This window comes from Gavia stellata, chromosome 5, assembly GCF_030936135.1.
Source record: "Gavia stellata isolate bGavSte3 chromosome 5, bGavSte3.hap2, whole genome shotgun sequence".
In the NCBI taxonomy this organism is placed as follows: domain Eukaryota; kingdom Metazoa; phylum Chordata; class Aves; order Gaviiformes; family Gaviidae; genus Gavia; species Gavia stellata.
The window spans coordinates 15,201,453-15,229,178 of NC_082598.1; the positions used below are offsets into that span (position 1 = coordinate 15,201,453).

A 27,726-nucleotide genomic window follows, 5' to 3' on the forward strand; every position below is an offset into this window, starting at 1 on the left:
GCAGATTTTACTTCTGGTCTCACTGACTCTGTTAACCTAGATGTTAATAAACCAAGTTGTGCTGACCACAATAAAGAGAAATTGATTTAACTTGTTTCGTTGGTAAGTCATAGACGATCTGTACCCCTGATAAATAAAGGCTCATTTGTTCACATTTTGTTTCAGTATCAAAGCCACTGTACAAACCTCCACTGTTTTCAGCTTTGAGTTTTTCTTAACTGATCAAGCACCTCATTGATACTTTTAGCACTGTTCAACCCCTACAGTCACCACAGGTGCCAAAGCTCCAGTGCATGCATCTTCTTCCATCAGCTCCTCTCTCCTGCCTTGCTAACTGAAGACTCATCACCTTGTCTTTGATTCAAGTTTGATCAGGCATCACTTTCTCTGCTCTTGTAAGGGAAGATTGTTACAGACTTGCCCCTAAACACAGGCATATAAATGTAGTAAAAACTTATGAATGCATACTTCTGACATGGCCTACCTTTTCATCTCTTCATTTCTTTTTGCCTGCTTAAGTTCCCTTAGTGGCCCTTTTCTATATAGTACATAATAAAATCATCTTTGCTGGCATGGCAATATGCTGATCTGACATGATGTACTATCAAGCCCTTGTCAAATGGTCGTCTTCTCGGTTAGACACGCTGCCCTGCTCTGTGGGACCTCGCTCACTGATAGCGCTGGGTAGGTGAACAGCAGCCGAAGAGAGCTGCCCAGCGTGTACGGACCTAACCGAGCTGTGAGCTATGTTTGGTGGGGCTGTGAACCACCCTTGTTACTGTGTGTGCTGCAGGTTGCAATCACACACGGGAACAGGTAAATCATTTCCGAAACGGAAATAATTTCAACGGGTCGGTCTGGGTAGGACAATCAGCGGAAAATAGTGGGAAAAGCCGGAGCGGGAGATGCACTTGGCAGTGCTGCTCTGCCACCTGGTGCTGGAGCCCTGTGCTGGCAGGTCCCCGCAGCTCCCCTCCCTCCCGGCTTGTCACTCATTCCTGGGCCAAACCTGGCCCCGAGTGCCTCTCCTGTCAACGCTGCCGGCATTACATCTAGCAACCTAAGAAATACACCCACCGGATTACTACATGCAACTATAAAAATATTCTTTAACCCTTCATGACTTCTAATACTAATAAATATCATTCCCCTTTGCACAGGGCAGTGCTGGTGACTAAACCGTGTCCTAGACTGTGGTAACTGCTGGTTGCAAAGATATAACTACTAGTTAGCCATTTTTTTTATATTTATACACATTATTTTCATTCTTAACGTCTAAGTCTAAAAGGTATCAAATATGTATATGTATGATCTGATTAGGTGTGTTCTTAACCCCGTCCTTACCTTGATGTTTCTATTTTACATTTTTATATGATGCAGGTGTTTCTGTACTTGTAAACTGAGGCATGGACTAGTCTGCTGCACCCAATAAAGATTTGTTTTTTCATTGCTTGGAAGTGGATTCTCCATGAAGATTATAAAAAATGCTCAGCAGAAGGGACCATTTTCCACCTCCAAACAGACGCTGGTAGAAATCTGTAGAAAGACTGTGTCTAAATACCTTACACTTTAACTTACTTGTCTACAGCTACTTCCCCACACAATTTCCCCATCCTGAAACCACTACCCCTGCCTTGTGGGGTTGTACCTGGGTGCAATCGCCACCTCTGGAGTCTCTGCACTAATAGTGATACTGAGACCCTAGCAAAGTAGCAGCAAGCCAGTGCTGCCCTCCTGCAGGTCAGTGGACATGTGACGGACCTTCACATACAGCGAGCCCGCAGAGTTCTGTATGGGCCATGCACAGGTTGCAGGCTGCATGTAGGCAACAGGGTGCAGGAAACAAAGGTTAAGTATGCCAACCCAGAAATCTGTGTCATTTCTGGCCTGTCTTCAGAGCATGCGAATCACAGTATAGACCCCTGTTAATATTTGTTTGGCCTAACTACTCACCCCTGGCTACCCTGAGGAGACTCCCACCTTCCCATTTTAATGCTTGCAAGCTTTATGGAGTAAAGCAAATCAACAAGCGAGCGCTGAGACCTGGCTGACACGTTAAGCAACTGTCAGGTAGTCAGATCCTCTGACAACCCAGCCTGAATAATGTTGATAAGCCATGTTTTCAGGGGTTGCTAAATGCGGATGACTCATTTGTTCATGTGGAACAGACTTTCTGGCAATCATGCAGACCAGGCAATCGGGAATGACAAGCGTTTCTGTGTATCCAAGAAGAAATCCCTTTCAGTGTCAGGGATAAACCGCACTTCAAACTTTTATCTTTCTCTAAGGGAAATCAGAACCGACTGGTCTAACTCACAGACACGTAAGGGCTGACTGCCCACGGTGCATGCTGGCTGGTCTGAACCAACAGTAAATAACCCTACCGCAGATGCTCACAGTTACATAGGCAATATACTTAGCTGCCAGCTGACCTATAGAACAGGAAAAGAAAACAGCTAAGCCTGGCTTGTGTTTTGTGTGTGTCTCTCAGCTTGGCTTCTAGAGAGCTAGTGTGAACCATGAACTGTAGGACTTCAGGAACCTACAGCCATCTACGGATCTCCTCTCATCAGGATGTAACTGTTATTACAGTTAGATGACGGAATATTTCAGAAATAAAGATGCTAAGGGCAGAATGAGTTTGAAAGTGAGGCATACTCCTCAAACTCGATATACTTCCTGCAAGTCCCAGGCAACTAGGCCACAAAAAATAAAGTTTCTTCTACTGTCTTTGATTTAATAGAGAAACACGGCAGTGCTTCAGGTGCACAATGCAGTTTTTTCTCTTGATTTTTTCCAGGAAAAGTGAGGGCCTGTTGTTAAATGGGGGAAATAACCTGGCACCAGGTGATAGAAAGAGCTCAAGTACTCAACACTTTTTGGCCTTGGTTTTCACAGACAGGCCTGCTCCCAGACCTCTACGTTGTGCTAGTGTGCTCTGAAGAGGAGAGGGGCATCCGTCAGGAGGAAGAAACATTAGGGTCTACCTAAAAACTGCATTCAAATCCATAGGGCTGTGATGGGACCCACCCAGAGCTGTTGAAATAGTTGGCCAATGTGATTACAAGGTAAGTTATCTATCATCCATGAAAACATCATGTTTACCATGGGAGGGACCTGATGACTAGAAAGAGGCTGATGTACCAACACACTGCTGCAACTTTGAATAAAAGGAAGACGCAGGGAAGAGGGGCTAGTTCGCTGCCACTGCATCCCAGAGGGATGAAGGAGCACTTCCCATTGGAATTCAATCCTAAATACTTGCAGGACAAAGGAATAGCCAACACAGACTTGCCACAGGCAAATCACACTTGACCACTTGATAGCTATGCATTTCACCACTGATAGCAATGCAGATGAGGTGAAGGACGTAATGCAGCACATCCGGACTTCAGACACCTCCTCCCACAGCAGTCTCTCTTACAAGCTGAGGTATGTGGGATGGAGGACTGGGCCACGGGGCTGAGAGAGCAGCGGATCAACAACTTCACATCCAGCTGGTGGCCAGCAGGTAACAAAGTATTCCAGGGGGACAATACCAAGGCCCTAGTGTTCAACCTCCTCCTGCTAGTAACAGAAAATGTAAACAAGGGACAGTGGCCACACAATACAGCTTAGGAGTCTCAGGTTGGACATTAGGAAAAACTTGACTGGAACAGATTACTCAAAGAGGCTGTGTAATCTCCATCCTTTTAAGTTTTCTTGGCTAGAAAACAAAACACAGCTGACCTAGTCTAGTATTACTCATAGCGCTAGTTCATACATGAGATTAGATTAGACTAGATGGAGGGGTGAAGGGGATCTTCAGGGTCCCTTCCACCAACATGTCTATGAATTGGTGTAACTGATTTCATTCCTGTCAGTAAGAACACTGGTATTTAAAGGGAACTGTCTTTAGAATGCAAAAGACATGCATTTATTCATCATCACAGTCTATAACTTCCTCAAGTGGGGCAGTGGAGGGGGAGGTGCTCATCTCCTCTCTCTGATGACCAGTGATAGGACACTGGGAAATGGAATGAAGCTGCATCAGGGGAAGTTCAGATTGGACATAAGGAAAAGGTTCTTCACTGAGAGGGTGGTTGGTCACTGGAACAGGCTCCTCAGGGAAGTGGTCACTGCACCAAGCCTGTCAGAGTTCAAGGAGCATCTGGACAATGTTCTCAGTCATATGGTTTAGTTTTAGGTAGTCCTGCACGAAGCAGGGAGATGGACTTGGTGACACTTATGGGTCCCTTCCAACCTAAGATATTCTATGATTCTATGTTTCTTTTATTGATCAGCTTCACTCCCAAGCCCCTCGGGAGCTTTGCACTCTTAGCACAAGCATCTGCTGTTTATATGAAAACTTATGACTTGTTCTCAGCCCAGCCAGTTAACTGCATCATTCTGCTCCTGGGCACACAGAAGGCACCTTATTCTCCTCAGTATAGTTTCATCGCAGAGATAGCCACGGCTAAATTTATCATAGTGAAAATGTTTGATCAGCAAATCCTTCCTTCTGCCACAGCCATGAAACAGTATCTGCAGTGACATACTAACATGTGCAGTAGGAGAAATTCTTGGATTCTGTGTTTAGAAATGTAGCTTCAAAAAATTCAATTCTGGCTTGAAGGATCCCACAAGTCTGGCATTTAACTTCACAAAAGTATTAATGTAAATAAGATTTTGGGGCAGTTAACCCTCACTCTGAGAAGCTCTAATTTTTAAGAGCAAAAGCATTTAGCCGAGGAACAGAGGTACCAGCACATCTGTTGTGGGTCTATCCATAATTCTATCATCTGTCCAACTTTCTGCAAAACAAACAACTTCCATCTCCAAATGGATTTGTGATGTCCTTTACCTTTCCATTTACCCATTGCAAATTAAAGATCTCATTTAGGATTTGCTGATGATGTTCCATGGAACAGCTGCTGTTAGTTTCTGGCTGACAATATAGACAAGCTTCTTGGAAGGCCAATGCTCTGTACAAGCATGGCAGAAATGGAACAGGCAACTGGGATTAAATCACTGTTGAAGGGGGAGGGGAGAAGAATCCCTGCAATACAGCCTTGTGAGGAGCTACTGGTCACGTTAGTTCTCCATATCTATCCCAGGCCTAATGAAGCTGCATTTTCACTATAAAGCAGGCGTGCTGCCAGTCATGGTGAAGTGAAACCTGCTTTCCAGTAACTGCCAACTAGAGCTTAAAAGCATGTTCATGCTTGAACCAGAAATCTTTAAGAGTAACAAGGCTTGAGGAGCCATGTTTGGGCAGGGCTTGAACTAACATTAAAATACTCACAAGTCTTAATATAGCAACACCTAAGGGGTTTTGGGATTTTTTTGTTGTGTTGTTTTTTTTTTTAAATTTGCATTCCCAGTTGCAGCCTAATTTCATATTCAACTATCTAGCATATTTCCTTTTGAGGTCAATACAATCTGTACAGTACTGCTGAAGAACATGATTTGAGGATCATGAAAGTCAGGACCTCATGCCAGTCCATCCCTGCTGTATCTGTTCCAGAGCAGGCCAAGGGGTCGATAGCTTGCAAGAGCAGCCTGCCACCACCTGCCATCATCACACTCTCTCTCATCACAGGCAGAAGAGGGCTTGCAGATAATAGGAAAGAAAAATGATGGCTGAAACAATCACAATTTGTCCAACGGAGAGAACAGGTTCCATTCCTACACATACATTTTATAGTCACCCTGACAGTGAATAGCTATCCCTATTGTTTTGCAGAAGCTGACAGTGTACAGTTTTCAGACCAAACAGGGTTGTTGAGGAAAAAGCTTAAACTCAGCAATGCTCTACTTCCATGTAGCTATCTCCAGAAAGGTCTGCATCCTCTTTGGATAAAGTCTTCTGATTTATACAGCTAAGTAAGAGTTCAGTATTTGTTTTCTCTTTAAAAAAAAAAATTAAAACATGGTAACACCTGGCATTTTAAGCGATCAGTGGAAGGCTCAGTGAAAGAAAACCCAACTTTGGGGTTGTTTGTGCACTTGAGATTAGAAAGCAAGAGTCACGCTGTAGCTAGGTGCTCCTGCCCCATTGCTATTTCTTGAGTTTAGCGCAAGACTTTTTCAGTCTGGAGCACATACAAGTAATGTAGGGGCCTGAATCAGAAGAGTAGAACTGGGCTCCTTTGACTCAGTTTGTGATCTGCCTATGCTGGATCAACAAGCAACCTGTGCCATGACATTTGGTTCAACAGAGGAATATTTTCAGGTTTGTGATCAGGATTTGCTATCCAACTACAAAGACCGTATTAGTCCTTAAGAGAGTAGAAGCTCAGGCCATATGCCAATAAACAAATCCAATGGAAGCTGAAGCACGAGCAACCACCTCCACAGGCAGGCATCCAAACAGAAGTCTTAATACAGGGTTTCTAGCTAACAGGCATTCCACAGGAGCAGTATTACAAGGTCTTCCAGGAATCAAAAAACACCTTGTCCTACACATCACCTTTCAGACATGGTGCACAAGCTCCAATGTGCAGGAAAGAATTGACTTGTAGTGGTAAGAGGCTTCAGGAAATTATGCCATTTCCCTCAAAAAACCCCCACATTTCACTAGCAGGCCCATCTCTTACAAAAAGCGAGATTTGCCAGTGAAATCTGCTCTTTGCCCATAGGCATCTGCATAACTTCCCCCCACCCCCCTTTTATTTTTAATTAAATGACAGGGATTCAACTACAACAGGAACCCACTGAGCACATTCAATAGCAACTCTTCCAGATCAGACTCTGAGAACAATGGATGTATTGCTCAGGGACTGGCACAACAACAATAGCAGAAGTTTTAGGGGCTAGACACTGAGAAATCTTGTTAATTTGGATCTTATGCCTAATTTCAAACATGCCCTTTTCTAAAACTTTTTTTGCCCTTGCATTGTTAATAAACAGACATGCAAAATTGCTCATGGAGAGATGTAGTAAGCACCAAGAAACCATGATGCAAAATAATCTGCTTCTTAGATAAAACCTATGTCAACACTTCTAATGTATATATTGGTTTGCATGCCAGAAGACATCTGATCACCGCTTCTAAAAAGAAATCAACATTCTTCCTTTTAAAAAGATGTTTCACCAAGTCATTTTTGACAAGCAATTATTTTTCAGCAATTGAGCAATGGTCCACAGTATGAGAAGCAGCAAAAGCATTTTATTTGCTGTGTAATTAGTGTCATTAGAAATACGATTGGTAAAAAAACAACACAAAAGTCCACACAGAAAGGAAAGCTTAATAAAAACCAAAGAGCACCGGAGGGGGGGTGGTAGTGACGACTTAGCAGAGAAAAGGTTTTTTTAAAGAAAGTCTTCCAATGTTCTGGACAGCAACAACTTCTTTTGGCCACTAGAGATGGTAACAAATCTTCCTACTACTTTGCATCAGTGTTCTCCTCCACCCTTGTCAGACTGCTAGCTTCAAATCACTTAAATGTGTTATGCAGTGTAGGAAGAGAACTAAACACAAGATCATGATCTGTTTGCATTAGATAACAGCTTCCATGCAACTGTTCTGCACATGCAAAGGCATAAAACTTACTCAGCAAACACTATCTTCTCAACAATCACTTCAAGTCATAACAAGGCTTCACTTAATTCCTGTATTTTTGAAAAGGTGGTAGAAGTACTGCATTTTTTTTAGACAATAACATGCTTCTCCTCCTTCAAACAGAAAATATCTTTCATCTTTGAAACAGAATGATTTTTTTCTGACATTGAAATGACCAGACATTCTTAATTCATGAAAGTAACAAATGTGTTTCTGAAGCAAGAAGTTGCCACAACGACTATTTGTAAACATACCCACAACAGTAAGTACATCAAAGCCCCACACTTCCACCTTAAAATAAACCACAAAGCTTTGACATGAAATACATAAAAAGTTTATTATGTATGTACCCCATTTTGTTATCTGGAGGAGAAAATCTGAGGCAACAGTTTGGTGCAGTACAGAGAAGCAAAGCAATATACAGTAGCTGCACACAGCTTGATTGGTTTCAGATCACAACTAAATACTCTTACTATGACCGTTAGTACAGAAATGTTCTGTAATTAGAAAAAAATGAGAAGTATTACTCTCATGCTGTACAGTCCCATGTTTCTTGGTTAGAAAAGAGCAACTGATTGAGTTTGAATCTTTCATGCCTGAATCTTTCACACCAACTTGCTCGGCTGTTGCCTCTGGAATGTTCAGCACAAAGGTTAAGCTCCAGACATAATTTAAGTGCTTTTCATGTGCAAACTGTTACTGGCTAAAGCTTTCAAAGTACATTTAATTACAGATATGAACACCCTGTAAAGATATGAGGATATGATAGCAGGCCCAGAGGCCAACACAGATTCTGTAAGAGAAATGCTATGTTCCATTGCAGTAGTTCTAGTCCCTGATTAGGTCCTTCCAAAGAGAGGGCTTATTTCAATTGTAGGAGATTGACCACTCTTTGACAGAAGCATCATGGGATGTTGTTACCAGGGTATGTTCATCCAGCCACGCCAAGCCGCTTACATGATGTAGCCTGTGAGCATCTATATGGCAGTGCAAAATAACAGAGAAGGATTAGCAAGACTAGGCTGACTAAATAACTTTAGTACGTATTCCAAATGTGATTTTCAGCTGCATTAAATACTAGTGGTGTATTTTAAAACTGACTACAAAATAACATAACAGAAGAGTTCTGGCTATTGCAGTTAGACGAGATTAACATAAAGGCTAAATGAGTTTGGGAACATTCAAAGCCTGCTTACCGTTAGTTCTAGAAAACAGGTACTGTGTTGGATTTCAAGAACTACTAGCAAAAGTAAGACTTTGAAGGAAACATACCTGGTATCTTGACTCTGGTCTCTGGATCACTTACGGTCCAAACATATACCATCATGTCCATGCCTCCAGAAGCAAAGTGTTCATTGTCTGGTGACCAGGCAATACAAACGATCTTTGCATGGTGTCCATAAAAGACATTATGTTCCTATTTGGAAGTTAGAAATACAGTGTTATTTCATTAGTTTAAGCTACTTCAGGAAATCACTGGCTTTTAATGTGCAGCATCACAATAAGCTACTGTAAGACTCCAGACAATGTACATCTCAGGTGCAGACAGATGTCCTAAACCAAGTGGTGGCTTCATTTTATGCTATTTATTTAAACACTTATCAGGCCGATAAAATCCAAACCTTTTGTAAAAACCGCTAAGATTTTTCTATGAAAGCTGGATCTGTAAAATGCACATGCAACAAGTCACTTCTTGCTTAGAGGCTTTTAAAATAACTGCACAGATGTTTCTAAAACAAAAATTCTTTCAATTTTTACTTAGAAAATGAATCGTTTTTTGTGGAATGCCATCCTGCATTTTTTACTTCACTGTAGGTTCAGCCAAAGCTTAATGACTTTACAGGCTAATACACATATTGGCTGCTCAGCTGAAAAGTGGCAATCGCCCATTTTTTGGTTCTTGGTTAAAAGACACTAGATTGAAGGATAAAGCAAGATTCCCTGCCCTAATGTATCCCTTTCATTGCTCAGTTCTTACCACGGAACTGCGTGCCACAGCCAGCAGAATTTTATTGCCAAGTCTGCTTTATTTACTTCATTAAGTGTTATTGTACTGCATGATTCTTACCAAATTGAGCCTGCATTCTTGTCCGTTTTACAAAAAAGCACACATTCTCAATGAAATACATGTATGCCCATTAAACTTTTTTTCCTTTAAAAAAAAAAAACCCAACACACTAGTGATTCAGCTGACCCGAATAAGGAACCTGCATACTTTGTAAGCTTTTGTGTTTTACTGCTGCTAGCCTGTGGAAATGCAACCCCTCCCCCATTTAACTATGGGTTTGTTATTAGATGGGTTTAAGTGTTTTCCCAGTAGCCAACCTATGCTGTACATTTCATCATCTATCCTTACGATCTGGACACTTCACATAGTGTTGCTTTTCACAGCAGCCTAACTCACAACACCAGGTAAACAGACAGTTACAGAAACACCAGATATATACATCAATGATTTAACAAGCTACGCTGTATTTCACCACAGCAGATTTAGACGTGAGATGCCAGTCAATGTTCTCAAACAAACAAAAGTCCTGATACAACAATTCTTACCGCATAGCCATCAGTGACACTAAAGACAGTGACAACTTTGTTTGCATCACAGACTGCAAGAAAGGCACCATCGTGAGAATATGCCAGGTCAGTAACAGGACCTTTAGCTTCCAAAGACTTATCATCATTTTTCAAAGAGGTTCCTTGGATTGAATACAAACGGACATTCCCATCCTGCAATTAATAGTGAAGAAGGGAGAAGGTACAAAAATCACTTCACAATAGAAAGAGGAAGGCTTATGAGTTTCTGGAACTTTTTGCATCAATTCTATCTGGTAGTGCTTATATTAAGAAATAAAGACCCTGTCATTTATGCTGGCTACAATCCACCAAGTCTAGAATATAGACCCGATTTCTAGAATTCGCCCACTTTAAGCATACACTGGGTAAAAACAATTCGACAATTTAAAAACAGCAAATGCAAGATAAAAATAAATTAAATAGACATTAGGTCACAACGGTGGCAGAACCTGGGGAATGAAAGCCCAGGAATACCAGACACATATAGTTTACTTGTTACAATACTGCTGTTGTTACAAACTGCCACCTACTACTCAACACAACACACCTACTGTTATTAAATGCTTCTGTTACTAGTTCCAGTGTTCAAAGTAGTACAGTTTTAGGAAGTGCAACCTTACCGCTCCTCCCACTGCTGCTGTACCTCCTCCAGGGTGAATGGCTACAGCTTCTGGCTCATAGCCAAGGTCATCAATTGCGAAACATTTTTTCTTATCTTTCATCAAGACAATCTGTAAATAGAAAACCAGAAACTAAGACCCTTCTTCAAAGTGCCTCATACGAAACTATGGCTAAGGCACATTGCTTAGCCATAAATACAAATCCACTCTGATTGCTCAGAAGTTTACTATATTCTGATCTTAAGGGAACAGTGTTTTTTGTTTTTTTTTTTTTTTAAAAAAAAGAATGAAAGAAATGCCTATGTGCGGTGACTAATTAATCTGATGTACTGGAGTACTTATGTGCTCTAAATTAGGTAAAGCAAAGCATGCTCTACTGCCTTCAGCTTTGCCTCATTTGGTTTGAGCATGAAAGAAACATGGACAAAACAGTACTTTTAGCAATGCTTACTCCCTTCCTGGTTCACTGTTAAAGGAAAGCAGGACCAAATTAATAGCAAGTTAATACTGCAATGTTAAATTTTAAGGGCTGTTTCCTATGCAGTTCTATACTACGGACAACTGGAATTGTAACTCACATGGAAAACAGGTTTGGACAACACAAGCATAAAACCAGCATCCATACAGAAGCCATAAGCATGCTTTTATACAAGATAGCCCTGGTGCAACCTCTCTGGTTTTGCATGATCTGAACACTACTGGCAAGCAAGCTAGAGCTACCTAAGCTGTACAACAGCATTAGTTAATTGTTGGGGCGGGGCGGGGGGGAAGCAAGACATCCTTTTGCCAAAATCGCATCACTGAACAGAACAAGCAAGAGTATGATTCAGACTGGTGTAGCCTTCCAACACAAAGCTGTATTGGTAACAAATTCGGATGCATCCACATGAGGGATCATGTGAAATTCAAATCTATGCACAAGACTGTCAAATTGGTACAGGATGCAAAGAGACAAGCCTATAAAGTATCCAGCTCTTACTAGGAAATTCTGCAGATGTGCAAGGTGATCCCATACTAAATAGGTTTGTCAGAAACCATCATGTTACCATACACAGCATTATTAACAGAGCAATTGTGTTGATAATCCACAAGTTAATACTTACTTGCCCAATGCACAGAACTACAGTATAACCACCAGGACCTACAGCTAAACATTTTGGTTGAACATCCATTTTCACAGCATCCTGGCCACTGGAGGAAGGCGTGCCAAGGTGTAGAAGCAGGAAGGACAAAGCAGAAAAAAAATTATTCCATGCCTACCATTATTTAAAATTGCCTATTCAAACAATCATCCACTAATGATCAAGAACATGCCTTTTTAAAATAATCTGCAAAGTTTCCTTCTGTTACTGTTTAAAGCATTAGTATCTTGATCAGGTAGTTCACCTTTGAGGTGCAAGTCAATGTTACTACACTAGAGTCTAATTTTTTTTAACTAGGTGATCTTAACGGGATTGCTTGAAGTTTTTTTTGCTTCAATTGTGGTTTCCATGAAAAGACAGCCCTGTCCTACCCCTCCTAACCACATTTATACAAGGCAGATCTCTATCTAACCTGTGGAAGAGATGAGACAAATTGGAAAGTCTGTTGCCACAGAAAAAAGCAAGGTTGGTACAGCAATCATTTCTACAGTTTCCATGGTAACGTAAAACCTGAATAAATTGCAGTGTAAAATTCTTTACCATCTAAATCAACAAAACTCTTGCTGTAAAATAATTAGGGATGCAATACTACAATAAAAGACAACATTTTAACTAACCTGTAGTCCCTCTTGCTAAGGTTGGTATAGCGCACAGTGTCATCCATACTGCAGGTGACCAGCTGATCCATTTCATCCACTGCCATTCTAGAAACCTGGTTTGTATGGCCTTTCCCAGAAAAACCATCATTCTCTCCAGTTTCAGAATCCCAATAATGTGCATAATAGAATTAAGGAACATTTGAAGATACTGGTGCAGTCAGATACAGCATCATAAAAAGTTAAATAATTGACAGAACATCTAAGGTTAGAAGGGACCTCTTGAGATTGTTTAGTCCAACCCACTGCTCAAATCAGTGTCAGCTACAAGAGGCTGCCTATTCCGTTGGGTTTTGAGCATCTCTAGGAATGCAGACTCTATAAGCTCCCTGGGCAACCTGTACCAGGGTTCAACCAACCTCACACTCTCAAAATATTGATTAAATGAACCTCTGATATTCTCTAGTGAGATAAATGACCTACCACAAACAGTAGCAAATACTGGAACTATTAGCATTAGGTCTGAGAATAAAAATTATTTTTTAAAGAATTATAGTTAGGAGTTCTGCAATATTGGCTTTCCCTGATGTTGTATGTTAGCATCAGTTTGAACTATTAACACTACAGTACAGCTTTGCAAAGAAACAAGTCCTATATTTATAACGGTTTATGCCCATGTAACACCATTTTAATGCATCATGGCAAGCAGGATGAAGGACTGCAGTTTTATTTATAAGCTTCAGAACGTTGAAGAAAAGCCAACAGTCTTTAGCTGAACACATCCCAACCTCACCCTTCAACATGCCCTTTGGGAACCAGGCTGCATTCCCAGTGTTTTGCTCCAGAAACCAAACAGGACTGAGTCTCAGAAGTAGTACAATTTCTCTTCAGTAGTGAGGAAGCCTGATGACATTTGGGATACCAAATAAAGAACACAATCAATGTGTCACAGAACTACGAAAACCCACACCTTAATACAAATGGGAAACACACAACTGAAGAGAAACAGTTCAGAGACAGATCAAGAAAAATTTGTCTTTCTTGTCCTGAACATCTAAAAACCAAGATACATGACTTTCAGTGCATGCTACAATCTACCTAATTATCACACCTAACAGCAATACATATTTTGCCTGTATGACAAAATACGTGGAAAGTTACAAAAGGCTAGTTTATATATTTACTTGCTCCTCCATACTAACTATCTACCAAAGAAGTAACAATTGGAAATTAAGAACTGGTTTATGTTTAGCAGGCAAGTTTAAAGGCAACCAGTAGAACAGGCAAGCTAGGGGAAAGCAAAATAAACTTCTTCAGACATAAAATATTCACTTGTGTCCAATGAACATCAGGTTTTGCCTTTGGCAAAGCTTTTTTTTTTTTTCCTTCTCCTAATAAGCTCTCTCAGACTATACGGCTAGAACAAATAAATATCGCTATCATTCAAAAGGATATTAATATGACCATCATTACTTCCAGAGTAAATATAGGACTTTCCACCATTTTTATGCACTGTAAGACACTGAATTGATTTACTATGACCCTGTGAATGGGACACAAATAATAATTATTAATGGGTAATTTTCCACCTTAACACATACATAAAATCAAACCAATTTGAGAAGATTTATATGTTATTCAGAAAATAACATATCATTTTATTCACAAGCATTAAAAGTCACCCAGAATACAAATCACTAATTAACAGTGCAGTCATTTAACTGTTGCAGCATTGCTATTTCCATGTACAAGTCCTTGAAGAGAAGGAATAGGCACTGTGAATATGTTTATTAGCCTGCTGGACCAAAATACTTTCATGGTCTTTTCATCAACAAAGTTTGCTTTTGCAGGCACTTTATGATTCAGGGAAGAGGACTAAATATGGTCACATACCCCATCAACTGCCAGAATTATAGCAGTAATAGCAAGAATCTGGGACGTCTGTTTCTAGTTCATGTAAAAATGTAAGTTCCCGTGAGAGTGCTGTGTCAGCGAACTCTTTAATTCCTAAAATTAAAGCTCAATTGCACAGTAACCCTAGTCACCTTGTTCACAATACGCTAGCTCTGGTAGAATGAGACATCACTGGTAGTTTTCTGTCTATGCTGTATTTCTTTTCTCATCTCAAGAACGCTTAAAAGCTGCTATGAAAGATAAGTTGATAAACTTAATTGAAACCAAAATCAGTCTGTATATTTGCACAAAGCACAGTATCAGGCACTTAACATTTCAACTTCTTGATTCACGTGACTTGCAACAGTCAGTCACACACAGCTTGTCTGGCAATGCTAATTTAACAAAACCATTTTTCAAGTTATTATTCCATCTAGACAACTTCAATCACTGAGCCATTTATTGCAGAAAATGGTGCAACAACAGAAGTTTAACCTACCTTTATGATACGTAAAGGCTTATTTGGATTGTTCTTGTCCAAATAATTGATATAGCCAGACAGAGAGATAGTCAGTAAGTGGTCTTTCTGCCACAAACAACCCAGCTGCTGATCCAACACGTTTGATCCCATGTTAAAAGTATTGACAACAGAATTAGCACCAACATCCCAGATTTTAGCAGTTTTATCTCCAGAAGCAGAAAGCAACTGACTACTGTCAGGACTCCAACTAATCTGTAAAAAACAAATGTCACCACAAGATAGTAAATGCATTTATTATTGCAAGACTTCACAGTCCATGAACTTGATAATGAAATACTATGGACCACTTGCACAAATGAAGTGATACTTACAGCATAAATACCTCCATCATGAGCTTTGCCTCCACCAAGAGCACATACTTTCTCGCCAGTCTTCCCATCATAGACAAAAATCTTAAGAGAGCACACAGACATATAACTTAAAGGGAAAAAGCAGTAACAAATAAAACTCATGAACTGTAACACTGTTACTTGCACTGTGCAGATCATTCTTTTGTTACATGGCACACCTGCAGGTTTATCAAACACTAGATTTTTGAAGAAGAGGCACAAGTATTCCTGCATTTAATATTTATGACTAAACAAATGAGATGACAATTGTAAATAATCACGGTAAGCCGCTCTGTACATTAGATCCTGACATTTGAAATTCTAGAAGATGTTACATTTCTGACTCCTGCTGTGACGGCAGCTGCTTCTTACTGCAGTCATGGGAATCTGCCTTCTTAGAAGGAGGAGCTACCTATGGTAACAGTTTCATTGTAAAACCTGCCCTTATCAGTAAGGAGTCCACATGGAGCTGGGTTGCTATCTGTGAATTCAGTATTTCAGCCAGACTTCTCAGGATCGTAACAAGGACATAAAAATTCCGGAAGTCTAATGTGTTCCTGCCAAAATAACCTGTAAGAGAAGTAATGTCCTAGGTAAATGGAATGGGGAAAAAAAGCTGAGTGAGAATAGTCTGGTTGACAGTTGTTACAGCTTTATAGGAGGATACTTAAAAGTTTAAGCCAGTCATTTCTTGGCATGAAAAAAGAAGCAGCATGGATTTTACAATACTAATCCTATTCCCAAAATACACAAGAAAATCTTCTCATGCTAAAATCGCTACAAAAAGAGTTCCTTGTTTTTTACCTGGCCATCTGCACTAGCTGTAGCAAATCTGTTCCCATCAGGAGAAAACCTCACGCAGTTCACAAACCGTGTATGGTCCTGTAGGAAAAAAGTTAGAATCAGCACACAAAATAAGAACAGACCTTCTTACACAGAAGATAATTCAGTAACAATTAAATTCTCTTACATGCAAGCCATGAAGTAGCTGTGCAGGAGATGCCTGCTGTAGAGGATTGCTACAGAGCAAGTCTAGCCTCTATCTGAAGAGGATCATGGGGATCAAGAACAGTCCAGGGAAGAAACTGTGACATCAATACTTATGCGGTTCAAACAACTTAGCACAATACCAGGTGAACGAGCACCCAGTGTCAGGGATAGGTAGAAAAAAAACCAAAACCCTGAGCTGCAGCCTAGATGCAAACATGGGATTCTTCCCCTCTGGTCACTGAATTCTTCTACAACATTCTCCAGATTTTGACTCTTGCTTCATTGCACAAGTTAAGTTTTATACACAGAAGAGTACTTTATCCTTCTTGTAAAAAACAGAGGCATGAAGAATAAATTATTATTTTACTGGAATTCTATTTCTGTGAGACTGCATTAGTGGTAGCTCTGTGAAGTAACCAGGCAAGACTGATGTATGCTCCTCAAATAGACTATTTACAAGTAGGAGACTATTCAAACCATGCCAACTAGAAAACACGTGTTAAATAGGGAAGCACCACAATGAGGCCAAAGCTCCCATGCAAAGCTATTTGGGAGACTATTTTTAGTATTATGAAAGGCAGGTTCTAACCTACTTTAACTATAGATTTTTTTTTTTTTTCCTGATACCTCAAGCTCTAACCTAAACCATATAGCAGCCTGTACCAGAATCCCATATATCAACTCAAATATCACTTTAAAAGGAGGACTGCATCACATACCAGTCTAAGCAGCCCTGGTAAGCAATTCAGACTTCAGAGTTCCAAAAGAACCAGCTTAGCAAAATGCAAGTATCAACTTAAGTTCAGAAATATATTAGGCAGCTACATCATTTCATTGGATTGCAGAGCTCAAAACAATGCCTTTTCTAGAACTGGAATGGAATCCTTAAAGTAAGTGTATGAAGAATACTCAAGGCACATACTTAAGAAAATAAAAGGCCTACTACTGTGGTTTTTAAAACTAAAATTAGAACTAAACATTTTGAATTTACCACTGCAATAACATCCAATATCTCTGCAATAGTTTTTTTGAGGAAAGAGACATGTCTTCTGCCATCAGAAACAGCTGCAGAAGCTTTTGGCTTTTTATTTTCTTTGGCCTCAAGTAACAATGAACGTCTTAAATGTGGTAGTTCCAGGCTTTGTTTCGTTTACATAAAAGATTTTAACTAGTAGAATAAGAAACAAAAAGTGAAAGGGAATGTAGAAACAGAAAACTGACTACACAAGTTACATACCCATTCCTTGTTGTAGAAATCAGTTACAATTTCAAACATCTACATTCACCCTTTCTAAGCTGCCCTGGGATTTCAGATTTGAGCACTCTTTAGCAAATTGGAAAATTCCATTCACACTGCCACATTTCTTGAATCAACCACCTTGAAATATACTAAGAAATTCTACACATGTCTGCACTGGGAAGCAGAGCTCAGAAAGCACTAATAAGGCCAGTGAAACATCCTACTTAACTTATGGAAGAGAACAAAGAGCCAAAAAAAAAATTGGAAAAAGTGCTTCAGGTTCTCTTCTTAACGAATCATTTATTTCAGTTTTCTTGGCCTGAGACAAGCCTTCAGTTATACATGGGTTTAAGAAAGCCACTTGACACTAACTATGCCTCAAATGGGGGAGCTAAGAACTTTTGTTATAACAGCTAGTTGTGACAAGAACTGCATGCCTGTTGGAAAGCTTTTAGTCAACTTGCTGCACAGTTTAACAGAGCCACATCTAAACTTAAACTCACACTTATTGTAAACTTGAACTTGAACGGCGGTCCCTCAAAGAAAGCGGCACAGTTGTCATCACTGCCAGTTGCTAGACGGTATGGTCTTGTTTGTTTAATGTCCACACTATTGATCACTTTGTTGTGCCCAGTAATCTCGCCAACAGAAGAACCACTATCCCACAGGAACACTGCTCCAAATCTAGTTAGAAAAGCACATAATAACTACAATTCATAAAAGTTACATGTAGATTAACTCCTTGAGCATCTGCAAACAGCAGATTTGAGCGCACTCAAAGAAAAGAAATTAGGTCATCTTGTTAATCTCATGCAAGCTCATCATAGTTCCCTGAAGGCTATTTGTGATCTTGCTGGAGAGAGAATCTAATATTCAATAGGAGACATTTGCTGAAGGGAACAGACAAGCAAGTTTTATGTATAAAGCTTCTGAAATTCAGAGATACAAAAGATATTCTTCAGTAAGTCTATCGGTTTATAGAAGAAAGCAGTACATTATTCTGTCTGCCTAGTCACTACACAGAATGCAGAAAGGTAGGATAACAATGACATCGGATCATTTATCTAATTATTTAGCCTAGATTGGGTACCATCACTTTTACAAGTATTATTACTTAATGGCTTAAGGAAGAAGAGTTGTAACAGCACTTTTGTCAGTTCTTACTTTTACTCACCTAAAAAAAAAAAATCAAGCTAATCAATACAGTGGCATTAAACTGACAGAGCGTTGCTATTAAAAAGGGGTTCTACAGAATCACTTCAGCAAAATTCTAGACTGAAAGCGCACGCATCTGACAGGAAACTGGCAGAGTTGTTGAAGTAGGAGAGCTAATTTACAGAGCATCTACCCAGGGGCAGGTGGGGGTGGAGGGAGTGATGCAGGACAAAGAATCTCTCTCAAATATCAGGCCACAGTACATGACGGTGATTAAAAAATGGTGCAGGGGGACAGGGAACAGGACCACACTACGTCTTTCAGACCTTTAGGCATAAGACTACCTGGTCTGGACTCTGCCTTCAAGATCTGCCAGACTTTAAACATTAAAGAAAGGACACAAACCTGACTGTAATGGGCACCTCATTTAGTCAGGTAAGGACAACTGGTTGTGATTTTCTTTTATCATAATAAGGCCTAAAACTATGGGCGTGTTGCTGAGAGAGAAAATTCAGATACCCTTTTTTCTATTCCCCCCCGCCCTTATTCAATCATGTCCTCTCAATTTGGGAGGGGTGAAAGAAGAGGAAAAATGGTCTTGTGGTTTTTCCTTCCTACTCTATCAGAATTAGACTAAAAAAATCCACCAAAAGGCATACCGAACAGCTATCACTGAATGTAATAGCTACCTCTAAAAAACAAACAAGACCCACACAATTTTTAAACTAAGCAATTGTAACAGAACTGTATTTTCCAAGTAGTTTTACAGCTGTCAAATACTGCATAAAGAATCCTGCTGCAGAACAGCACAACTCGAAGTCTAAACAGGGAACAAGCCATGACCATCTTCCCTTGAAGAATGAAAAGCCTTCTGCAAAGAATCTGCTTTGTTAGAATACAGAGGTTTACAGTATATGTATGTACACATGCACAGAAGAATTACTCACTTTTCCCTTCCTTCTCCAACCACAGCAATTCTCTTGCTGTCTTCGGTCCAGGCAAGGTCCTTTATTTTTCCTGCAAACGGCTGATACTCATACTTCAGTAGGTGTTCCTTCTGTGTAGTATCCCAGATTCTCAGCTTTCCAGAGACATCTGTCATAATAAAATAGACTATAACTATTGTTGTTCCAGGATGACTTGGTCACATGACTCAGCAATCTGCCAGGATACAGATTTTCAGCTACACTGAACACTTGTACTAGGGGCCTATTATGTTACCCTATTACAATTACTACAAATCGCTTGATTTAGGAATGCTGAAAACTACAATCCGTTTCACTGAATTATGTTGTTAACCAGATATTAAGGTTCAAGACATGCAGCAATAAATACAACACACAGAGACAACTTTTGCAAACAGACAGTGAAAAAATTGTACAGTAAGAATACAGGAACTCTAATGTTATCAGGTGGTATGCATTAAGTATCTGTGTGACACAAAAGAAACCAAAACCCAAACCAGCCTCCCCCTTTCCCAGCAGCTACAAGATAGCTTACCCACACTTCATTGAGAAGTCACCCACCCTACGTCTACAGTAAAAGCGCAATCCAGCGGACAGTGGCTGATGCACTAAAATTCATACCTCAGCTTTTTTGTACCTTCAAAGCAAACCCATTTTGCATACAAATACCAGATATATGTAAACATAGCAAGACATTTCTGCGCATAGAACTTGATTCATGCACGCTCACAGGCATACTTTTTCTACCCAGAAGCACATATACAACGTTGCATGCGGATACCTGCACTATCTGGATTACTACAAAGGAATCCAACAGAATATTCAAAAATGGTAATGTCACAAGCAGCAGACAGCACAGGTCATAACAATTTAAGACTTAATATTATGAAAGCTTCCTTGGTCACTGTTTCCTCTCAGACTTACACAGCCCTAGAGCTTGCTTCTATTCAGAGCAATTACTGCGGTGCAGCATTGTAACCAGAGGAATTGTTCTACACACAGACAGGTTTACACATCTCTAATGAAACCCAACCAGCAAATTCTTCATAAAAGCCACTGTTTTGGAATAAACCATGTGCTAAAATATGTATCTTTCGCCTCAGCAGAACGTTTGAGTTCTGTTCACTGTTTATTGGTGAATCTTTACAGTTTAATGAACATACAACCATCCTGTATCTTTGGGACCTGATCAGGGGCTCATCTTCTCCACTTCTGCTAGAACGACAGATGCAGAATCCTCCATTTTACACAGAGAATTTGTTATTGAAGCAGAATTTTAATGTGGACTTCAAAATCTAATTGTTTGCTCCATCTATTAATACATAGGACACACACAGCTTTAACTTTGTGGTATCTCCCATTACTACATCTGTTATGACTGCAGTAAAAGAAATTACCATGAAAGCCACAAAGCAAATTGCCAAAGGTCTGTCTCATCAAGCACATGAAGTATTAATGCAGGTTGCATGGCTAATGCAGATTTATAGATAGAGAAATGAATCTTACATGTTATACTCAGCTTAAACAGCCGAATATTATCTTCAGACCCCATGCTCAGGAGTATCACTAAACTATAAATGACATACACAAGACACTTTAAGGGAAATATTGCAGCCTAAACTCATTTACTTGGGTATGACAGATAACTTCTGAAAAAAGTCAACTGAACACTCCCCTAGGAGCAAGGAGCTTCCTTAAGCTATCATTAATGAAAAACTTCACAGATCAGGCTACGTATGTATTACTGTTCTTTTACAGAAGACTGAAAATCTACAAGGCTACAAGAACAAAAGAGATGGTTATTCTGAGGGCTAAGTACAGCGCAAACCTAGAGCACCAAGTCTGTAGAATAAACAATGCAAACTGGATTTTAAGAAGGTATTAAATTTGACATATGGTCCACACACAAGACTGAGCCAAGAAAATCCTGGCTCTGGTTCCTTTCAGACAGGGAGGCCGGGGCTGGGGCAGGGGGGGGAAGCTGTGCTATCACTGGTTTTAAAGGTTCCCCAGTACTCAAGGGATACATATTGTAACACAGCTTTCTGATATGCAGGAAGCCAAGAAGAATAGAACATTTTACATTTTAAAAAATATTGTTCCCTTTAAGCTGCCGAGAGAGAAACTCCCCTTCTACTAAGACCTGTGCATGAGTCTGAACTCCCTTTCTAAGAAGCTCATATTCAGAATGTTTTATTTTCAGATTATTACTTACAAAGTATTTCTGTATTTAGGCACATTACTTGCTTCTGAAGCATTTCTAATTGACAATGCCAAGCAGATTTAAAAAAAACCCCACAGATTAACTGCAAATATTTTTTAAAAATGGAAATTATAGTACTGTATTTACCAATATTCTTCAACTACATACCAGTCATCCTCCTGAAAAAATATTATTTGAAGCAAGCTTCTATTAAAAAGGGTCTGTTTAGTTCTTTGTAAGTCATCAAAAACTGCAGTCATTTCCACTAACAATCCAAGAAATTCATGCTGTAGAAATTCACGTTACCCATTCTCAGACTATTGATTCACATACATTACATGGAAACTGAGAATCAGCCTCTTTCCCTGCTAACTTACCAAAGAAAGTTTTTTTTAGTTCAGGTTACAAACATAAGAAAAATCATGCCAAGTCCAGTCAGGAAGAAAGGCAAAAGGAACAGAAAGGAGTATACACTCTTTTAGAATCCCTCCCCTGCCCCCGAAGTATCAAAGTTTATTAACAAACAGAAACAATAGTCCTGTATTTCAGAAATAACTTTTCATTCTGCTGCACATCCACAAGTCTTCTTACACTAAGATTTGTTCTCTTTAACACTTCACACTAAGTATTTAAAGGTCATTTCCAGGTTCTTTTTGATTTAAATAATAAATTTTTAAAAGACCAAGCATGTCACTGAACTCAGTGCTTTAGAAAGAGGTTAGAGGAACAACTAGAGAAATCATTCCTCCCTGGGGCATGTATACGTAATTCCATTGAAGCATGTCACACTGACCATGTATATTCTGTACATAAATGTAAAGTGTTACTACTCTATTTTGTCAGTAAGTTTTGCATCAAGCACTTCAATAGCTCTGTCCACATATCTCGTGCAGCATGTGCACTGATACTTTACCTCCAGATGCTATGTAGAATCCACTGGGAGCATACTTGGCAACTACAACCTGATGGGCATGCTCAGTGTAGATGTCAGCAATTGCAGGATTCTAGTTTAAAGGGAAAAAAAAGTTACTAAGTTGTATTTCCTGGTTTTCAAAGGAAAAAAAAATCAGACATTCAAAGATAAAATTCAGAATTTCTCATCGCTCCAAAATAATAGGCCAAGCATTAGACATTCTTTTATGGGGCTGGCCCAGGTAAGGCAATTACCCAAGTAGAATACTAAACATGAGCTGAGCTTTGCAACACACATCAAAAAGTTCTCCTATGGTTGAGTATGAAAATTAAGCATACGGTTAACCATATTGCACGGCCATTAATCATCACCATGTACTCAACATCAGTCAGTAACCAATGAGGTGTACAAGGCTTACTCTTTCTTGCTGATGGCATTCTGGTTAAAAAGCTAGTAGATTAGCACAGGAAAAGATGTTTTCCCTAGCAGCAAGAATTGTACTGGAATTCTGAAAGAAATTCACTGCCACTCCATCATAATTTCATCTCTTCAGTCTTAAACATGTTTTCAGATGCTTCAGGTTGGACAATAAAACTGATTCAGTGTCTCAGCAGATCAGTAGTGTTATACTACAGAGAAGCCACACAAATCGAAAAAGGATGGCATCAAGGCAAAACCTGTCTCGAATTAACTGTATAAAAAAGCCATTCTGCACATCTTCCAAATATAGCGCATACATGCTACAACAGTAATACCCTACTCCTTAGAAAATTTTTCCTACCAGTTAACAGGTATCTTCCTGCTCCAGAACCTTGACTCATATGGTCAAAACAAACGTGCATTTTAACTGCTCTAATTAATACAGATTTATTCAACCAAACCAGAAAACCACCTGATATTATGGTACGACTCAGCCATCCAATCAGGAAAAACTAAAACACCTGCTCTATGTTAGCAAGCAGACAGTCTCCTACTTGCAAGAGTTTTGCTGTTGCAGTACTGTGTTACATCTCAGGAGACAGAATATAGCTTACTCATGCAAGCAGCAGCTCTTTTTTATTCCTGCTTTTATACATTGCTTGAGTGCATTATAGCCCTACTTAAGTCACAATCATCTGCATTTACAGCATACGCATCACTCTCCATTTTGTGTGCAACTGGATTTTATCTAAGCAAGACAAGATGTTTTCCCTGTGCTATAGTTGCACCACCTACAAGTTCAGGGAGCTCAAAAACCCCCACACTTTGTTAGTAATGGCATGTATCAGCAGCTGCTATTTTATAGCAAGAATCTCCAAGAGTCCAGGAAGCTACAAAGATGAGAAACTGAACTTAACAGACTGACTTAAGGGGTTAAATGAAAGGTAAGACTCCCAAATTTAAGATACAGTAAAATAGATTCAGGAAACCAGGTAATAAGAGCTGCCAATTTAAATGCTGTTTATTTGATAACATTATTTCTGCTTGTAAAGTCATTTTTTTAACTTGTATGCCTTTCATATCAAAACCTCAAACTACCCCACTTCTGAAGAGATTTTAGGATAAGATTATATTGTTAGCTGTGACAAACGCAGAACGTAATACTAGATTCAACAAGAAGAGTGAGCTTATGTGGCTTACTTCAAACACTGAAACCAGAGCCATGTATGAAAGTGAGCAGTTGAAGTTCCAAGCTTCAAAGTAGGTTTAGACCCATGAAGACAATAAAATATGAATGAGGTATGAAACCTTACAAATATCACTAGTCCTTCTGACTCACAGTGCTTTTCTAGCACCATTCCAGGACTTTTTCTTGTTAAAGGAAGTCTCTAGCTCATGCTCAAAGATCAAGCATTAACCCTGAACACTATATTCATCACCACTGATTAGGTAATACTAGATAACTTCTGACTTAAAAGACAGGTGATCACTGCATTTTGATGACCTGGTTTTTCAATTAGAGCACAACCAACCCCTCAGAGAACTGTTCATGGAGGGATTACACGTGGACCTCCCAGTATTTCATCTGCTCTTTGCAAACTATTATACAGGATTCTATATTATTCAGAGAAGGCATAGCTCTCAACTAAGAGCGGACACATTTCCATGTCAGGTTACGAACAAACTGCAACGTTCTCCAACACAAAAGCCATAGCACAGGCTTTGGTCAGTTTTTGCGTCACCTCTGCAATACATTCTGTACCTGTCCGCAGAGTGTCACCTGTCAATTATTAACAGCAGCAGACTCTCCTTGCCAGTAAGGTAAGTTTGCATACCGGCATGAATTACACCATAAAACTGAAGGATTTATGACTTCCATTCTCAGCTTCCCTTGAGAGTTCAATCATTCTAAATTTGAATTCCCACAATCCCACTCGCCTGTACTCAGACCGTGCCATGCGCTCTACGTTCTGGCTCATGCTGGGACTAACATTTGCACTGGGCAAATCTTCAGCGAGCTGATTCAGGAAGATAAAAGCAAACTGTTTTCTTCCAATTTAATCCCCAAAATACGGTCAGATGAGCACTAATGACAGTGTAAGGGAGCAGGTCACAATCCGTAACTTGGGCAAAAACTGTTACGTAAGCAGAGTGGCTTTTCTCTCTTCTCTCATCACACTGCGTGCCACTACAGTGCTTAATTGGGGCTTCTGGTTTCAGAAAATTGAACTTTTCTTGATACCAAGAGTAAAACACTATTACAACAACATTATACTGAGACATTTAAACCAGAGTGCAAGCTCATTTTTGGTTTTACGTGGATGAATTTAAACTGATATCAGACAAGAAATTTGCAAAGAATTAAGTTATTAGTAGTATTTCTGTATTATGGCATGACAATGAAGAAATGTCTGAATGTAGTGGGGGCGATGAGACAAATCGGGAAAATAACTCATGAAGATTCAGTTTACGAAGGTGATTTACAGAAGCAGCCATAAACAAATCCATTGTTGTGAAGACCTAAAAATTCCAGAGGTGTGACCTGCCCCCCTGCAGCCTCCCCCACTGCAGGCCAAATCTGCAGTAAGAGAGGAAAGTAAATCTAGGGGAGAATTTGATTTTCTAAAAACCAAGCATTTACTTTGAAGAAAAGTATTTTTTGAAAACCAGTAGCAAGACAATAGCCTAGACCAATAACGCTGCTTCCATACTTCTCAAGAGGATGCCACCTTTGAAAAGAAATCATTTAACTAACTCGCTTAACATTTCTCTAGTTACCATAAGAGAAGAAAAAATCCCCAAACCTCCACACCACTGAAAACATTAACTGGGGCATTCCAATATTTAATCGATGGGAAAAGTTCCCCGTTACCAGCCAGGGCTGAGAACTCAACATGCAGACAACTTGCCACAGAGTCAAGCAACTGACAACTGTTTTGATTCCTGGATTGCAGGGGCAGGGGGGTGGTGGGGGTGGGGAAAAAGCTACCGACTAATGCATTTAAAGATAGGTGTTTGCATGCTTCTCTTACAATCTAAAGGCCCAACAGAGCAAATAGGGAAGAGTTCATTTATTAGGCAAACACAACACTCAACTTCATAATAGTGATACTTAAGAAGATAAACAGGGCCAACCAGAATATACCAGTCTCTCGTCTGTAAATCCTCTGCAAAGAGAGGGAGAGAACTGCACATTTCACTGAGATTTTCTACAGTCGCTGCCCATGGTTTTATGCCTGAGTCATGCACCCTGCTTATTCCCCTGCTGCTGATCACAGATCTGTGACCTCAACTGAAATTATTAAGTGTGAATGAAGCCCAGGCTATTAAAGGAGAGGAGCTGGTTAACAAAATGAAACTTAGCAAAAGCTCTATACTACGAAACAAAATAAATTAGGATACATTACATCAATGTTTCTGATGACGACACATTTTCCATTGGTATAAAGGAAATTGTTGCCCTTAGGATCACCGCCGATAATTTTGGAAACGCCTCGTTCAACCTGCGGGAGGCTGGCGAACACTTTTTCTACGGGAAAAAGGAGAAGGGGGGGGGGGGGGGGGGAGACGTTTTATTTCTCCCCGTTAGCGGACGCCAGCCGAGCAGCCCAACGCCCCGCCGGCAGGCGCGGTCACTTGTTGCTGTCAGCGGGCTGCGAGGAACCGCCGGCTCCGCGCCCGCCTCTAGAGCGACGGACGGCCGCCCGGCGGCCCCCCAGCCAGCGGGGATCCCCGCCGCCGTCACCACCACCACCACCCGGTCCCCCTCCCCCGGCCGGGACCTCGCCGCTCCGGGCCCCCCACTCCGCCTCGCCGCGGGCTTACTGATCTCGTACGGCATCTTCGCCCACTTGTTACTGCGGCGGGCGGTGGCGCTGAGAAAGGCGGCGAGCGCAGCCCCGCGCAGCGCAGGCGGACCGGCCTCTCGCTCTCGCGCTCTCCCGCCGCCGCCTCAGCCCCGCGGCGCCCAGCGGCACGAACCAGGAAGCGCCCGCGCGGCCCGCCGCTCTCCCCTGCCTTTGACCATATATAGTCAACTCTGCTCGCGCCACGCCGCTCCCCGCCAGCCCGCGCCCCGCTCCCTCCCCCGGAAATGCCGTCGGCTCGGACGGGCCCGGCGGGGGCTGCGCTGAGGCGGCTGCAGGAGCCGGCCCCGCCCCGGCAGGGAGCTGTTCGCAGGCCGCGGCGGACGGGCGGGGCAGCCGCGGCGGTGGCCACACGGCGGCTCTGCCCGGCCTCGGGGGGGGCGCCGCCGGGCGGGCTGCGCCTGCGCGGGCCCCGCCTGCCCGGGCCCCCTCCCCAGCTGTGCGTCTCCTGGGCGCATGCGCTGGGGTGACGCATGCGCGGGAGCGGCGGTGAAGCCGCGCTGAAGCTGCGCTGGCTGAGGTCGGGGCGGGACTGTGAGGGCGGTTGCCGGTGTTGTTATGGGAGCAGCGAGGCCAGTGAGGTAGTGGAGCTGTGAGGCGAGCAAATCCGCACTAATCCCAAGGGAAGGGGGGTGCGCGGAGAGAAAGAGGCCTAGGGATGCTGAGGGAGCGGGAGCTGTGCTTGTGTGGGGAAAGAGGCCGGGGGGAGCACCCCCACTTGCGCGGTCGTCCCTTT

General features: G+C 41.1%; 1 protein-coding gene across 2 annotated transcripts; it reads right to left on the reverse strand.

The window, feature by feature from the left end:
* Nucleotides 1–7,144: 7,144 nt before the first annotated feature.
* Nucleotides 7,145–27,022, reverse strand: WDR1 (WD repeat domain 1). 2 transcript variants are annotated; one of them, XM_059817606.1, is made up of 15 exons: nt 26,950–27,022; nt 26,532–26,653; nt 22,705–22,795; nt 19,571–19,718; nt 17,972–18,152; nt 16,043–16,120; nt 15,221–15,301; nt 14,868–15,101; nt 13,931–14,018; nt 12,497–12,653; nt 11,841–11,928; nt 10,738–10,848; nt 10,097–10,270; nt 8,816–8,960; nt 7,145–8,520 (listed from the first exon to the last, which is right to left on the reverse strand). In XM_059817606.1, the coding sequence occupies exons 1-15, from the start codon at nt 26,963–26,965 to the stop codon at nt 8,411–8,413; spliced, it is 1,824 nt and encodes a 607-aa protein (XP_059673589.1). In that variant the 5' UTR covers nt 26,966–27,022; the 3' UTR covers nt 7,145–8,410. The 2 variants fall into 2 exon arrangements, with proteins under 2 accessions (XP_059673589.1, XP_059673590.1); XM_059817607.1 differs by lacking the exons at nt 17,972–18,152; nt 19,571–19,718; nt 22,705–22,795.
* Nucleotides 27,023–27,726: the final 704 nt, after the last annotated feature.

Coding starts and splice junctions, on each gene's coding strand:
- WDR1 (XM_059817606.1), bottom strand. Junction 12,654..13,930: donor AAGTAATGATGGTCATATTA/ATATCCTTTTGA, acceptor TCTATTATGCAC/ATTATTGGGATTCTGAAACT. Junction 10,849..11,840: donor TAGTTCTGTGCATTGGGCAA/GTAAGTATTAAC, acceptor TTCTATTTACAG/ATTGTCTTGATGAAAGATAA.